The 16842-nt window shown below is 39.0% G+C and overlaps 2 protein-coding genes across 6 annotated transcripts in view; both read right to left on the reverse strand.

Annotated features, from left to right (window-relative positions):
• Positions 1-4621, reverse strand: part of LOC135252726 (ankyrin repeat domain-containing protein 12-like) — a 30098-nt gene extending 25477 nt beyond the window's left edge. For 3 of the 4 annotated variants that reach the window (XR_010329465.1, XM_064331160.1, XM_064331159.1), the window contains exon 1: positions 4457-4621. The gene's annotated coding sequence lies outside the window, so the exon portion shown is untranslated. The remainder of the gene's footprint in view (positions 1-4456) is intronic. The other variant, XM_064331161.1, reaches the window with a different exon arrangement.
• Positions 4622-6935: 2314 nt separating this feature from the next.
• On the reverse strand, positions 6936-16124 carry ndufv2 (NADH:ubiquinone oxidoreductase core subunit V2). Of its 2 annotated transcripts, XM_064331162.1 has the most exons (8): positions 15963-16124; positions 14969-15034; positions 12898-12960; positions 12438-12554; positions 10855-11023; positions 8208-8317; positions 7640-7716; positions 6936-7134 (listed from the first exon to the last, which is right to left on the reverse strand). In XM_064331162.1, the coding sequence occupies exons 1-8, from the start codon at positions 15999-16001 to the stop codon at positions 7041-7043; spliced, it is 735 nt and encodes a 244-aa protein (XP_064187232.1). In that variant the 5' UTR covers positions 16002-16124; the 3' UTR covers positions 6936-7040. The 2 variants fall into 2 exon arrangements, with proteins under 2 accessions (XP_064187232.1, XP_064187233.1); XM_064331163.1 differs by lacking the exons at positions 14969-15034; positions 15963-16124 and adding an exon at positions 13438-13558.
• Positions 16125-16842: the final 718 nt, after the last annotated feature.

Genomic DNA, 16842 nt, shown 5'->3' on the forward strand with positions numbered 1-16842 from the left:
CATCATAGCTTCACAAACACATGCTAGTGTACACTGAAAAAAAAATCCCACAGAATGTCAGTAAAATGACAAACTGTTATATGCAACAGGGGGCATTTGCAGTAAAAGCGCTGTTGGGCCAAAGGTCAATGTCCAATGGGTCAGCAGTCTGAATCACTGCTCTTATGACCCGTGACTACACAGACTTGGAAAACCCAAAAACACTCCATTCTATGACCTTGAGCCCAGATGGGCATGCACACTGTTGTCCTGAAAGGTGAGACAAACAACTGCATATTAAGGAACTGAATAAATATTTTCAACGGCTTATTGAATATTAAAGTTGAACATTGATAGTTTTTCCTCCTCATATGTTTACAACAGACAATTAGGCTACAGCACAAATATTACTACAGAGGTCTCCCCACAGGAAAAGAAGCACTGTATGATGGCAGTCTTGAGCACAGCCATGTAAGCGCACTCTCTTTGGAAGATGTAGGATTTAACATGCTTGGTGATCTAAGGAAGAACCACTCCTGTTTTAATTAATCAAATCATCATGACAAAAAAGAACCACAGAAAGCAGCATAGACCATGTAAGTTCTCCAGGTACACAAGAACAGAAACGTTACTGCAGTCACAAGTCTCGTGCAAGTGTCAGGTTTAACCAAGCGCCTTGGTGTGACAAAAGACCCACATATCATTTTAGCCTATATCTACTCACATAACAACCGATATTCAAATTACAAATCAAATTTAAATGTAAAGATGTGAACAGTATGTTTGCCTTCCCTCACCAGAATCCCTATCCGTTACAAGCCTTTTACAGGCTTAATAAAATTGTTATGAGTGGGATTCAAATGAATAGCATGCAAACAGCAACATTATTAAGCAGCAAGGAAGTGCACTGGGACACATTTTGCCTGTTTAAATACATGGCATCCATTCTCTTCCCTAAGTTAACTCACTTACACTTCCCCAGGGTGTCGTGCATTTGGCTGTGTATGTCTGCGTCTATGCATCCAGGGCGCATTCATAGAACCCTACTTCTGGAGGTCAAGGTTAATATCAAAGGTCGAGGGCCTGTGATCAGTTTGCACTTCTTTGAAAACAAATCTCTTGAACTCTGTTGTTAAACTATGCATAGTCATTGCAGGCACGGGCACATCCGTGAGAGAGGACGTGACTGAGGTATTTCTGAGCTAATACTTAAACTCAATATGTGTGCTGCCATCTAAAGATTTAACACTGAGGAATGAGAAATATGACATTGACCTTTCAATTTCTACAGCACAGTAACTTTATTCCGTTGCTTCACAGTACTCTCCAACATAAGCCTCATTACTCTGCATAAGGTACTACTACTCATATCTTTACAAACAGTGAGCTCCATAATGTTTGGGACAAAGACATATGTTTTACTGATTTGGCTCTGTGTTCCATAATTTTAGATTTGTAATCAAATTCACACATGGTTAAAGTGCACATTCTCAGCTTTTTTTTCTATGGGTATTTTATGCTCTTTGGTTTCACCATGTAGAAATTACAGCACTTAATTTGCAGTCATTTGTTATATATCTTTTACATGCAATGACTGCTTGGAAGTATTTGATCCAGATACCACCAGGTGCTGAGTATCTTCTCCAGTGATGCTCTGCCAGGCCTGTACTGCAGCCAGCCTCAGCTCCTGCCTATTTTGGGAGCTAGTGGCCTTCAGGTTTGTCTTCAGCATATGAAACACATGTTCAATTGGATTCAGATTGGGTGAATGACTTGGTCAGTCGAAAATTGTCCAGTTTTTGGCTTTTGAAAAACTCCTTTGCTGCTTTAACAGTATGTTTGGGATCACTGACTTGCTGGAGGATGAAGCACCATCCAATGAGTTTGGAGGAATTGGGTTGAAATTGAGCATATAAGATGCTTCTGTACACTTAAGAATTCATTCTGCTGCTACTATTAGCAATTACCTCATAAATGAAGACGAGTGGGCCAGTGTCTTTGGAAGCCATACATGCGCAAACCACCATGTTTCACTGATGAGCTGGGGGGTCCTTTGGATCTTGGGCAATTCTTTTTGGCCTCCACACTCCATGATCTTGCCATCACTCTGATGAAGTGAATCTTTGTCTCATCTGTCCTATATTTCCAGAACTCTGCAGGCTCTTTTAGGTACTTCCTAGCAAACAGTAACCATCCTGTTTTTGTGACTAACCAGTGGTTTGCAGCATGCAGTGTAAAATCAGGTGCTTATGTTGATAAATGCTGGTAACAAACTGCAAAGGCATTCAAATCCTAGACTAGACATGGAAAGCTCTCTTATACCTGTATATAAGGTATACTGAACAGATCTGACTAATCAGAAACACCTGAAAGCCATTTGTCCCAAACATCATGGTGCCCTGAAATGGGAGGACTATGTATAAAAAGTGCTGTAATTTCTACATGGTGAGGCCAAGATGTATAAAAAATACCCATTCATAAATGCTGAGATTCTGCATGTTTTACCGTATATGCATTGTTTGATTAGAAATTTAAAATTGACTCAAGGCAAGTGCGTTTCCCCTAAGAAGGGAACATTATAGCAGACACATTCTACACATATGACCATCTTTAATCTGGAGAAGACATTTTAGCCTGTATATTCCACAACTTGTCTTTGGGGCTGGGCTTATGCTCGTAATTTACAAGCAATTACCATGTCTGACACTTTCCAGTAATTTTATATTTTCTCTATGCAAAGTGCTCAGGCCACTCAACCTAGAGCTCTATCTAGAAAAAGATATAGCTTCAGTTAAACATACCATGGGTAATGACTACAAATAATTAAACATTATGGTAGCAGAACAGACTAATTGCATATTAAAGAATGCACAATGTCATCGTATAATATGGCTTCATTATATAAAATCTGTCCAAATACCACCAAGTTACCAAAGACTGTCATTTCTGTATTAAAACAAAACTAGCATAGTAGCAGACTAGTTTCAGTCAACACTCTCAGAATCGTAAACAATCCTGCATTAAAAATAAGAAGCATACGACTGCATTTATGAATCATTTCTGAATGATCCCAAACCTGGCCATGCAAGCGCATATGCTAAGCTCAACCACACCTAATCCTACAACAATCAAAAAATGTAAAAGATGGACCAAACACGTTACAACTTTCAGGATTCGGTGTGTTTTAAACACAAAAAACATCATGCTGGACGTTACATTCAATTTTAACATGTTTCAGGTGATATGATTGTGTAGATAACAATTATTTAACATTCCCTATGCCACGTGTATAAATATTTTTAAAGACAGAGATGACACTGAAAATGCAAGTGCCAATATGACAAATCACATTTTAACAAAACAGAAAATCTTAATGAAAAAGGACACGTAGCCAACGATATTCAGTGATCGTTACGCACCTACACTGGAGCCAGTAATGTTAAGTTTCATTTTCATGCATTGTTCCTTTCACCAGCTAATGTTAACTAACTTAGATTAGGTAGTTGAAAACGAAACCTCTAAATATCTCGTCTAAAATGTATAAATGATTTAGCTCCCTATGGGTACTTAAATCGCAATGCAAATTGTCAACTGAACTGGAGGAATCCTAAAGAAATGCGTGTAACGTCAGATCTGTGAGCGACCTCGTTTGTTTTTAGGAAGGCAGCAAGCGAACTAGTTAGCAGAATTCAGAGCGCAAAACACTTAATGCGTTACGTAGGTCATTATTTAATGCAACCTAAGGCACATGGCTACCCAGCTACTGCGTATCTTCTAAATTTGCCACCAAGACAGCTTAACGTTATCTTGCGAAGTAGCTAACTACAGTCGGTAGAGCTCGTGCTGCAAGAAAACAGTGTTGGCAGCAACTAAGAAACGGAATGACTGCACTTATCAAGACTAACAATATCAAAAATTATCTGTCATTATTATTCTAATATTTCATGCAGTAGCCAGCCAGCGAGTAAACCGTTAGATAATCAGCATAGTGTGTGCTTACTACCCAATTCTGTACCTTCCTTAGCCATGAAGGCAAGCTACTTCGACTGCGTACATAGTTTCCAATGTAACGTTCCCTACTCTCCTCGCTACCTCAATGTGAGTTACGCGTGGCTGTCACTCGACACGCAGTCAGCAACAGTGGACGTTGCTGTTCTACGCCTGTACCAGAATTATGGCGGTAAAGACGATTTCATAACTTTACCATCCACACAGAACTAGCTAAATAGCCAGCATTCTAACAAAATGGATAGCGAACAATACAAACCTCACTTTCAGTCCTCGCAGTCCCAGACTCAAGGCTCTGCTAAATTTAACCCTGACGTTTACTAGATAGTAGCATTACATACATATAATTGTATGCAAGCTGCATTAGTACTAGCGCTAGCAGCTACGATATATATTTAGCTCCTGCGTTAGTTATTAGCTAGCTAGCATGTCCATTTGATCTTACGATGCTCAGTCAAAAATAACTTACCTTAATAGTGCGCTTAATATCCCGCTTATTTATTCATTCACGTTAGTGCGTTTTAATCTGAGTATTAAAAAGACAAGCACGAGCAACACACCCCTCTAGCTTGTCACTGGTTTGAAAACACATTATCCTGTCCTGTCGTCGTTTCGAGCAAGACAGCGCAGACAAATGCAAGCCTTGTGCTCATTGGCGGAAATGTGATCATGTGATCAAATTAACCGCACGTTTCATACAGTCTCGGCAGGTCAACGTCCATTGAGGTATGTATGTGCAGCACCTCCGGTTAAATGGATGATTTTAATTACCAGATTGCCTTGTTACTAAAAGATTGTCTTGAATTGTCATAGTAGATAACGCTGTTATTAACAGTTGTGAACTTTTTGCAGGGGATTTTATTGTAAGCAATACATTTACATTTCGCCTACAAGCATGGCAGTTATGACGCCGAAGATGACAGGGTGAGGTGACGCATGCTCCTTGACGTCATCTTTTCCACTTGTTTTCTGCAGTGTGACTAGAATATTCTCGATGGAGGAAGCGGGGCTCAGAACGAAGAACAGTGAAATAAGGGGCTGTGAAGGAACGATGGTAGCTATTTTGAAAACCGATTTCTGGTAATCTGTGATGCCGTGCTCGAAAGAGGCTTGGGGTCCATCTAATTGCCAGCGAGGCAGTCACTTGATGCTTTGTTGTGCTCGTGCAGCGTGTGGCGCAGTAATTTTTCGGATTGTGGTGAAGATAGTGCGCATGCGTGGTTGTGACTGTTTTGTTGCTAAACCTGAATCACAGACGGCAGGAAATCAGTATGGGGGATGGGAAATGGCTAGACAGCTACTTGTGGGATAGAATGGAAATGACAGCAATGAAAAACGTGGGTGTCAAGATCCCGTAAAATGTTTCCAGGTGGTTCACCAGAACTTGAACAGCAGCTGTGTGTGCAAGGTAATTATGTTTCCAACGCAGGCGCTTTTGAACAATACTAGGTTGTTGATTTATTTTTACCCTCTTGGAGTATAAATCAACAAACAACAGTGCTCCCCATAACGTTTGGGACAAAGGCCTATTTTTTTCTTGATTTGGCTCTGTATTCCACAATTTTAGATTTGTCATCAAACAATTCACACGTGGTTAAAGTGAAGATTCACACCTTTTATTAAAGTAAAAAAAAAAACCAATACATTTTGGTTTCACAATGTAGAATGACTGCACTTTTTATACACAGCCCCCTCAGGCCACCATAATGTTTGGGACATATTAATGTTATGTAAATAAAAGTAATCATGTTTAGTGCTTTGTTGCATATACTCTGTGTGCAGTGACTTCTTGAAGTCTGTGCCCCATAGACACCACTGGGTGTTTAGCATCTCTGGTAATGCTCTTTATTAAAAAAAAAAAAAAAGCTGAGAATCTGCACTTTAACCACATATGAATTGTTTGATTACACATTTAAAACTGTGGAACAGATCCAAATCAAGAAAACAAAAAAGTTTGTCCCAAACATTATGGAGCTCAGTGTATATGTGTAAAATTTAGCCAATTTCTGCACTATAGTTGACATTCCTTTTATATGTAAACTCCAGGAGTTGGCTATGGAAAAATGTCTAAAATTTTGCCTATATGTGCTTTCAGATATATAGACTTGCATACAACATAGTGTTTATGCTAAATGCTACATTTGATGCATCAGCAGTAAGTGATTGGAAGTCAGTAAAAGTTGCAATAGTACAAAAGGACTTCAAATGAAACCAGACTACCGGTATTCCACATTTATGGTCATCGTGTATTGTTCGTTATGACCCTTGATCTGCACATCATGATGTTGTAGACACAAGTTGTTCAGTATTTACTCATAAAGTAAAACCTTTCAGGTTCATTCCTAAACTGTAACCAGGATTCTTTACTGAATAATTAAGTAGACTGTGAACCAAATTATTCTAAATAAACTGATATGTAAAACAATGTAGTTTGTGCATGTTTGAATTGAAAATACAATACTAAATTGCAAATGCTTATCTACATTAGAAATTTTGCTATTTGAAAGTAAATATGTAAAGTTGTATATGCCAATTTTTCAAAAGGAGACTGCTGCAGGAACAAAAGTGTTTAAAATGTCAGACAAATCAATGGGAGACTGACATGTCATGGTGACTGACCGATGTCTCTCAAGGGGAGGATAGGCTTCTTATGCATTTCAGATCAGCAAAGCACAGTGTTCCACATACAGTGGCCTTACTTGTAATGAGGATGTTTAATTTTTATTGTTACTTAATGCTTTTATATCTTTAATCTATCATGAACATTCCTCACTTTGAGAGGTTGTGCATTAACCAAACTACAAAACCATTTATGCGATGAATTCCAAATATGAATTATATAAGAGTAAAACCTATTGGGAGGATATGTTTTATCTTTGGCCTAAAATTATGCTCTTAATTCAGAGGCATCATTGCAATAAAAGACAAACTGAGAAAAGACTCAAAAATCAGATAACCAAATACATTTTATTTACATTGTACTCAAACTAATCTTTGAGGAGGAGGAGTACACCCGTGAAGTACATGACGATTACATTTTTGGAACGACGTCACTACAGATCAGGTCTCACTCCGAATCCAGGTCCAGGGGGGGGCTCTGTCAAAGAGGTCAACCCACCGGCTGGTTCACAAGAGAAACGCCCATTTCTACAGAGAAAACAAAAAAGAACAATAAAAGGTGATGTTAGTTTATATCATTTTCCTAGTTCCAATGATGTACACATATTTTGATGTAACAAGTGAGATGATGGGCCGGTTTCACAGACAGATTACATTTAGTCCTGGACCAAACTGAATTTTGTATGGAGAATCTTCCGTCAAAACAGAATTTAATGTAGGACTAGGCTTAATCTGTGTCTGCAAAACTGGCCTAATATGTGCTGTATATTTACAAGGTACTGTTAATGAGACATGCATCCTCGCTGCTCAGCCCTAGACGAAGTACAGTCAACTTAATCTGCACTTTGAATTTCCAAATTGGGTGAGGATTGGTTTACCGAGCTCAAGTTATTCTTCAGTTGGGAATGAGCAGTTTTTTTTTCTTTTAATAGGAATGGCCTAATTCCTCAAAGAACGAGCAAGGCTTGTGCAGTAACTTTTAGTGTGGCACAAGGCCGTGTTCACAAAAGCAATGCTTTGGTATTTCGCATACCTGGGGCCAGGTAGTGGCATTCTCCCAGCTTTCAGCTCATCGAGGATCTGATCAATGTCCTGAGGAAGAAGGTCTTCCTGAAATGAGGAAGACAGATTTCAACTTCCTGTTCATGTGTAGAGCGATGTCAAACTTCATGCAGCCTGAAAATGGGAGCTTTATTTGGCTTTTTCCCACCAGTGTTACATGACTACGCAAGTAGACCTCTTAAGCTTTAAGAGAACTCTTTACATTATGCACCTATTTCATCTGTTAATCAGTCCAATCGTTAACCAAGGTTTTCTAGCCACAATTTTATTTAATGTACTTTGTAATGATTAAACTTGGAAGTTGAATTGTTCATCTCCAAATACAGTATTTAAAAATTACGAAGCAATTATAGACACTTCTTGTCACAATGACATTGTACAAGCAGTATATATGAATGCTCCATTGGGACATCTGAATTCTTCACTGGAGAGATAAGTGCAAAACATTAGACTTTCCACCAATGTGCCTATATGTCAGTCCTGTTGAGATGATGCTGTCTCCAAAGAATGAAGTGGTTCCAAGATGTTGAGTTACTCACATAATAGTTATCATTGATCTGGACCATTGGTGCATTGACACACGCTCCAAGGCATTCCACCTCCGATAGTGTGAACAGTTTGTCGGGTGTAGTTTCACCAACGTTAATGCCTGTATGCAAAAAATACAGTTTATTGTAAGTGTGCTAACAATAAAAGTGTCTCATGAATTTAGATGATTTACAAGTTGCGCCATTTCCTTTTATGAGATGAAAATAAATTTAGTTTGCTCTTTACATGCACGCTTCTGCTACATTAGTGCTTTAAAAAACTAGACCTATTGGTTACATTTTTCAATCCTTGATTCATCTTAGCTACAGAAGACACACCATAAAATAATCTGCACAAAATGTATATTTCAATTCCATCCAATTAATATGCCCAGGGACAAAACCACTACCTATATCAAGTAACTTTATGACCAGTACAAATGAGTAGTATTTTTTCTTTTCCAGCAGCACTTTTGTGCATTTCTGGTTTCTTACCTCAGCTGCCCTGTACTCTGTTTATTTTACCTGTCCCCTGTGCACATTTCTGTACATGTACTTGGGTTTAGAGGAGACAACGAGAAAGCTGAACTGGTCAAGTCAAAATAACGTATTGTTACGACCTGGTCTAGGGTCAGACAGGATGTAGGTAAAGGGAAATGAGTGGGGAATGGGTAAGGGAAATACTACTGCAAACCGACCAGTAACTCTGGTCCCTAACTGCCTATCCAAATCTAACTGATAACAGGCTAGTCTTCGAAGGGTACTGGGCACAGGGCGGCTTTGAACGCTGAGCGCTGAGCGTCAGACAATTAGGCTAGTCGATAGTCAGAAGTCCGAATAGCATACCCCCAACGGACAATTAAAACTCCAACTAGAGTACCTTCAAAAATAATAAAGGAAAAAAAACAAAGCAAAATAACCAAGTTGTGTTCCGATGGAAGGATTGAAAGTCCAGCTGGGAACATACCGACTACCTGGAGTCACTACATGGTGAGCAGAGGGAAAAACAAGTCGAGGTGAAGAACGAGCAAATGGTCAAACACAGAATCCAATCAGCACAAAGCAGGGGGGCTAAGCGAGAGTCGGAATGGAATACAACGAGCGAAGGGTCAAAATCACAGGGCAAACAAAGTAGAAGGGCTAAGGCAAGAATCGGAGTCGAAGGGAGTGAGTGAGTGGTCAAACACGTGATCTAATCAGCACACAAATCAGAAGGGCTAGACGGGAATTGGAATCAAACTAAAATGATGGTCAAACGAAGCAATCGCTATACACAACACACCAAGCACGAGTTTGAAAAACTAGTCTCCACTGGGAAGTGGCAAACAATGGAATTTTCCAAACAGAGTAACCTGAAACGAAAAAAGCTAATCAGATGACAAACCAGAAGAACTAAACACGCCCAACCCCGACACATGTAAACAAAACTTACAACTGGGGCCATAACAGTATTCACAGTTCTTAAAGTTCCTTCAATGAGTCGAAAGAAAATATTTAGGGCACGCAAAACATTACAGAAATGCCATGATAAAGTTTACCCAGACAACACAACACTAAAACAATGAAAGATGTCCTTGCTACTAAACCTGGAAAAAAAATCTAATGGTATTAAGATGTATGGTAAGCCACCCCTTTATTTAACAGTCATATTTCATACTAATGATTGAGGTGTGATATTCAGGATATTAATTAGAGCAGGAGCAATTAAAATGACTTTTATAGCAGTGTGCAATAAATGTTATTTTTCAGAGTCCAATTTATTGAACCATTAGACGCTTCACAGTGGACATCAGTGGGTATCACTTCCAATGCAATTATTCTTAAAGGAGTACCATGGTGATTTTCACACTTTCTCGGTTTTATGTGCTATTTGCACAAGAGGCATTGAAGAAACACAATGAGTAAAGTATTAAATATGTCCGTTCTGTATTTTTGGAGAAATATGCGTTTTAAATTTATCATCCTATTTTCAACCGGTTGAGAAAGTTGTCAACTTGGTGCGTCACAAACACAGTAACCACTCCCCTTTCCACGCCCCGTAAACCCATGGATAACTTGAGACCCATAGTTTGCGCCGCTGGCTTACAGGCAAGACAATGCAAATATTTGACTAACGTTAGGTTCACTTAAATTAGAGGGCCTTTTGAGGACTATTGGATTATTTATGGTTATATTCATTTAGCTAGCTAGCTAACGTTAGCTAGCTAGGTAGTTTGCTTTCATAAGGCAATGTTATCGATAACGTTAGCTAGCTAGTTTGCTTTTATGAGGACGTTATAGTTGTGCTTTTATCTTAACTTGGCTAGCTAGATAGCAAAAATTATAATTGGATATATGTCAGCGTCCTTACCTTAGCTATCTATCGATACTTGATATACTACTAAGCAAGCTAGCTTGTGAAAAGTCTTCCAAAAAGAGCGCGTATCATGGGTTTGGGTGAACTTTTATAGTGGGAAATTTAGGCTTAGAAAAATCAGTTTTAAAGTACATTGAAAAGACTGAATAATAAAAAAATTATGCACATTTGTTTTGTTGTTGCCTAAAGAAAACTGGGAAGTGTCACGTTCAACCACCATGTTACTCCTTTAAACACAACTTTGATTGTCTCAAATTTAGTGAACAAAGCTAAATGTGACCATGAACCAAGCTGGAATCTTACCGAGTTTCTTCTGGATGGCCTCTAGGATACTGTCGGAGTCGCACAGCATGCAGGGTGTTGTTGTGCAGATCTGAATGTGGTATTTCCCCATGGGTTTGCGCATGAACATTGTGTAGAAGGTGGCTACTTCATACACTCTCATAGGAGGCACCTCCAGCACCTCCGCTACCTGCAATGAGAGTATTCTCTTATGGCTTTGGAAACCAAATTCAACTCGCATGCATACCTGGCACCCTGGGTGCTGTCATTGTAGTTGAGAACTGCCTGCTCAGAGTAACGCATAGGTACAACTAAATGTGGGTATATCAACAAAAATTTCAAAAATGTGAAAGATGAGCTGCTGGGTGGCTCATCCTGTTAAGGCACTGTTCTTGCGCCTTAATGGGCCACAGCTTGGGTACAGAATCCAGACTGTGCCAGGTGCGACTGTAGCTAACGAATGACAATTGGGTCTAGCACTGCTCGATGATGGAAGGGTTCTAGTCAGCCGGGCTGACGGAATCTCATTGCAGGTCGATCAGGCACCACTCCCCAAACCCCCCAAAATGCTAATACAGTGGACATATTTAATACGTATTACCCTTTCCTATTACTCCCTTTTTGACAGAACAAACATCTGTGACCATCTTAATCTTGTGAGCAGCAAGGTGTGTATTGTGTGGAACTCACTCTTATTAACATTGATCTGACAGCAGAACTATGTTCACCAATGAGCCCTCATTACAAAGAGCATACTGATCGTGCAGAGGACGCCGCAAGTCAGCAACGAGGATACAACCTGGCTTAAGTGACAGAATACTTTTAGTCTGCTGAAACTCCTATGTTGAGCACACCAGATGTGCATCTTATAATGCTGTGGAGGCAGTGCTTGGCAGCGGCCAGGGTGGAAAGAAGCACAGCATTCTTCCAAAACTAATACGTGCTGACTTTTCCTGGAAGTGTGGTAGTCTGATACTGTACAAGCACTCCACATGCCACACCCCTCAGAAAACGCTTCCACATTAACCAAATAGGCCAATATGAGATGCCTCTGGGACGCTTCAGGGTCTCTACACTCATTAAAACTGGATTGTGAGTGTATTGTGCAACTATAACAACGTTATTAAATGTTTCATAACTAAAGCCCAGCCAACAAAATAAAGCAGCCTAAAACAGGTGATACAATCTACAACTAACCAAGTTTCAAGTTAACTAAAAATTTGTAAACAAAAGCTATGCAGTCATGCAGGCCATTCATTTATTACACGGAAATTTGACAGGGTAATCTCACGACAAGAGAGTCATTTCTGATTCCAGTCCAGGGATAACTGTGAAGCATCAATTACCTGCTGTGCTTTTATTATTTGCAAATCTGCTTTGGTATTGTTACCATTTACAAACATTTGAAGAAACTGCACAATACGAGTGATTGCTCGAACTGCGAACAGTAAACAACATGTACTGCTTATTGCTACAGCGTTCAAGAAAGATGAGCAGCTGCCAGAAGGTATCGAAGGCACCCTTCCTCCTAGGCGTGAAAACCACCTAAGAGACATATCACTGAACTGCTTTGTAGGTCAGAGATCCCTGTATGTAGACTGTACCTTGTTCATGGCGGAGATGGGAAGCCATCCGTGCTGCCTCTGGGCTAGATCTAAGACAGGAATGGTAGCAGCTTGTTTGTGTCCCTCTGGGTAGTTCTTAATGATCGCCTCAATTCTCTGTGGCACAGAGAGGGATTGTTATGCATGGAAAAAAACACAGGACTTTTATTTCCATCAGCACACCTGGAGATGTGATGTTAAGAACAACTAAGACAAACAGCATCTGACCAGACTAATTCACAATGTCCTCAATGCAAGGAATGACACAATCTGAAAATTTTAAAGCAATCACGTGTGAACTCACCAGACATCCCTTTCAAGTCAGGTTTAGGATATAATCCAAACTGTGACTGAGCTTGAGCTTAAACAGTTGCAGGTGCTGACGAGCACTTTATTTCTTTACTTCTACTGTTGTTTCTACAAAGGTTTTCAGTGCTCTACTGAGCTGGGTTCTACATACCTCAAGATTCTCTGGAGTGAATTCAAAAGGGGTATCGGGGTTGTTATCTGTAGTGTCTCTGTGCTGAAACAAGAGGGAATGTTATGTTTATGAGCAAAGAAAACTTCAACAAGGCATGGATACACATTTCTGTTCAACAGTTTGGTTAAGATGCTCATGGCATACACCTATACAGGTCACTCCATTCAAGGTCAGAGATGGCTAGTACCCTCCCAGGCATTCTAGCCAATATGTGCATTAGACATATTTAGTAGCAGTTTATATAATGTATCATGGGTGCCAAAAGCATGGTTTCTTTTAAGTTAAACAGGAATTTAATCATTTCATCATTACACAAAGTGTAAAATGTGAAGGAAATCAGTGCCAGATCTGAAGGTCATGGTAAACCTGAAGGTCAGGTGTATTCGCAATGCACCACCACACCAGGTGTCCAAGCTTATTCTGATTTCACATGAGAGTAATGTTCTTTTATTAACATATTGGCTAACGTTGAAGGTTATGTGAGTGACGGATGAAAAGAAATGGCTTCCAGGCACTTACATTGATATTCACTATATTATGCAACGTAAACTGCCAAAGCCAACTGGAACTGATATGCATTGACTCGTCACTACTCAGAATCTCACCCTCACCAGCACACTGGATTTGGATGTCCTACTTCCTTTCCAGAAAGAGAAAAGAAGGTTTCCTGTTATTTCCAGCTTGGAAGTACAGCTAAAGCACCGCTTTCCAGCAGTGACAACACCAGTAACACTTTCAGTAAACAAGCCACTGAGTAAACAGGTTGTTGAGTGAGGGAATGAGGGATGCTACCGTTTTTAGCACTGCTTCCCCAAGGCACAGCCAGAAGAATATAGCTCCAGTGTTCCCATTGACTCAACTAATGCACATTTCAGTTAGCTCAGCATCTGTACATAGCACTCTGGCTTCCTACTAGTCCTGAGATAAAGACCATGACAAAAAATAGCTACATTTATTTTAATATATAGGCATTTAAAAACATTTTATTAAATAAATGCTTTTGCAGGTAAAAAACCTTTTTGTTCAATTTTATATGCAAATAACCCAACATGCTTAGGGACATGTAAAACATCATCAGAGTGGCTCCACTCATACAGTAATGGATCAAAGACATCAATCATAAAAATATGATAAAAGCTAACAATGCATTCATGCGATAGTCAAAAGCCTTTCTTAATTTTGCCTTTTATCAAGCTGATTTTGGACTCTGATGAGCTTCTATGATTGTGCACTCCTACATACACAGCTCAAAAGTACACATATTGTATATAAAATGATGCTGTGGTAATTCAGGCAGTGTATTTAAATTATTTATTTAAGCCAAGCAACAATAATTTGTGGGGTTTGTACAAAAATTGTAACATTACGGTATATGCATTTCATAATCATGGCTGCACACAACCTATCCTCCTAAAATAATCTATGACTTCACTCTCAATTTTCCACACGGTGAGATAATGAATACTGACTGGGCTCCAATGCCTTGGAATGACTTTGTTCGCATGTTAGCATCTCTCTGGCTTTGTTTACACAAAATGCGAAGAAATCCCAAACATCCTGCCTTGCTTAGGCCCTTTGTGTCCAGTTATCTGGATTGGACCATATATGGTCAAATGCTGAAACTGTATTATGTATCACACACATGTGCATACACAAATTATTTATCCAAAAGAACAGAGAATGCCAAATTCACAGCAGAAGTTGAACTACTGATATGCTTTCTGCATGCTAATTACTGCTACAATAAATGTTTACATTGGTAAATATTAAACAGAAAAGTGCTATTGAATTAATCACTTGAAATCATTAATCAGACTCATCCCTTTGGCATAGTGTATCATGCCTACAGAATCAAAAAGATATTGGATGGATGGATTGTAATGTGTTCTCTGAAACATGGATCAAAAACTGAAGCTTGTTCAATGACTAACTTATAACTTAATCGTTTCATTTAAATCACTACGGATCTCGTATTTACGTCAGATGCTACTGGTGTACCAAGAGTTGTTCGTGTTCCAAAATCACCATTTGGACAAAAATTGAGACTCACCACAAACAGAGCTCCCCCGCCTCCACTCCGGACTGCTGACTGATGCAGACTCCGAATGTGTCTAGCCTGTAGACAGTTAGAAATAGGTACATTCATAGAAAATGTGCACCACTAAAACCAATATCTCAAAATGGAACAATAAAAATACTGCCTGTATGTGAGCTCAGGAGAATACAACTGCAAATGTAACGAGGCAACATTACACTTAGCCTAATTCAGTGGAGAATAAGATTCACACCATCAAATCGCTTCCCATAAATACATCTGATCATTGACTGATAAAATACTTTTTGGAACCATAATCTATTTGATTAAGCAATATGAATATGTGAGGGACAGAAAAAAGAGGTTTCCAGGCACATATTTGAAACACACAACCACCCTACACTGAATTATATTGTACCAGCTTTGTTTTTGTCTTGAATTTAGGATGTCAACGACAGCACATTTTATTTTTCATGAGCAGCACAGCATATTTTTTGGTTCATGAGCAGCACAGCATGTGTGCGAAAGAATAACATTAAAATCGTGAATACTGCTCATTAGACACTTTTCTAGCTGTTATCTTGCACTCAAGGCACGCTAAATGAGTGTAGCCGGCTAATGTATAGTTAGCCATCTAGCATTTCACCTTAGATAACGCTTGCCGTAGATTCAATCATGGCAAAGAAAAACGCCAGAAACCCCGACTGCAAATATAATCGATATACAAAGATTTTTTTTTTTTGAACCACCAATGTGCAAACGTGTTTTATAATTTGACAGCTTGACATGCAATTTCTGGATGACTGGTTTCATAGCTCGCTAGCTACTGACGTGAAGGTCGCTTCCATTCTCCTTGCCCTGGCCTTGGTTTAGAATGTAATGGTGTAGCATAGCCTGCTATAGGCCGCGATTTCCACACGCCAATGACAAGCTCGATTTATTTATAACGAATGGGATAAAAAAAAAAAACATCTTAAGCATTATTATGATCTTAACGCTTCATACATACCGTTTGAGAAATTGCCGTTCGGAAAGTCGAGGATAACATTTTTGCTTTACGCCGTATCCTCCCGCTTATCCTCCACTAGCAAGCTAGTTTTTAGTAGCAATGCTGACCCCGGTTGTCTGCAACCGCAGCTCAGGATTCGATTTTCCGTTAGGTTATTGAGCATGCCTAGTTAGCACAAGTCTGTGTAATCAAGGACAGATAACATAGATTGGGTTTTTTTAGTCGGACTACTTACATGTAAATGTAGATTTTGTTTAAATTCACTGAAATGACCAACTGGATGGTCTTGTTCCTCCTTCGGTTTGTAACTTTATTTAGCATTATTTACTTTTCATATATTTCTTCTTTTGCATAAAAGACTGCAGCGTTCTGCTCAGATTGACTCGGTCTACTTACTACATGCTCATGGCATGTTCATTTTTTTTTTTTAAACGTAGATATCCTCTCTTCTCTGGGCATAAAGTGATTCTCATATTGAATTATGTTGTGCCAAACCTTATATATATATATATATATATATATATATATATATATATATATATATATATATATATATATATATATATATACATATGGTTCACCCACATTGGTTATCTCCGAGACCTTAAAAATTTAAGTTTTTTTGTCATCTAGTAGTGTTATCAAGATATCAGTGGTAACTACACTTCACCTTTGAAATTATCTACAGAAGAATACATGTACCATACTCTCCGTCCACCTATTAATTCGAACACTTTCAAGAAATCCACTGAGGAACACTGATTTGTGAGCATTGGTGTCACAGTACAAATAGTTTATTCCCAGTTTGAGGTATTCATGGTCCAGTTGGAATTTAAACATGTTTGAATTGCATAGATAGATAAAACATAGATAAAATAAT

This window comes from Anguilla rostrata, chromosome 4, assembly GCF_018555375.3.
Source record: "Anguilla rostrata isolate EN2019 chromosome 4, ASM1855537v3, whole genome shotgun sequence".
Lineage (NCBI taxonomy): Eukaryota > Metazoa > Chordata > Actinopteri > Anguilliformes > Anguillidae > Anguilla > Anguilla rostrata.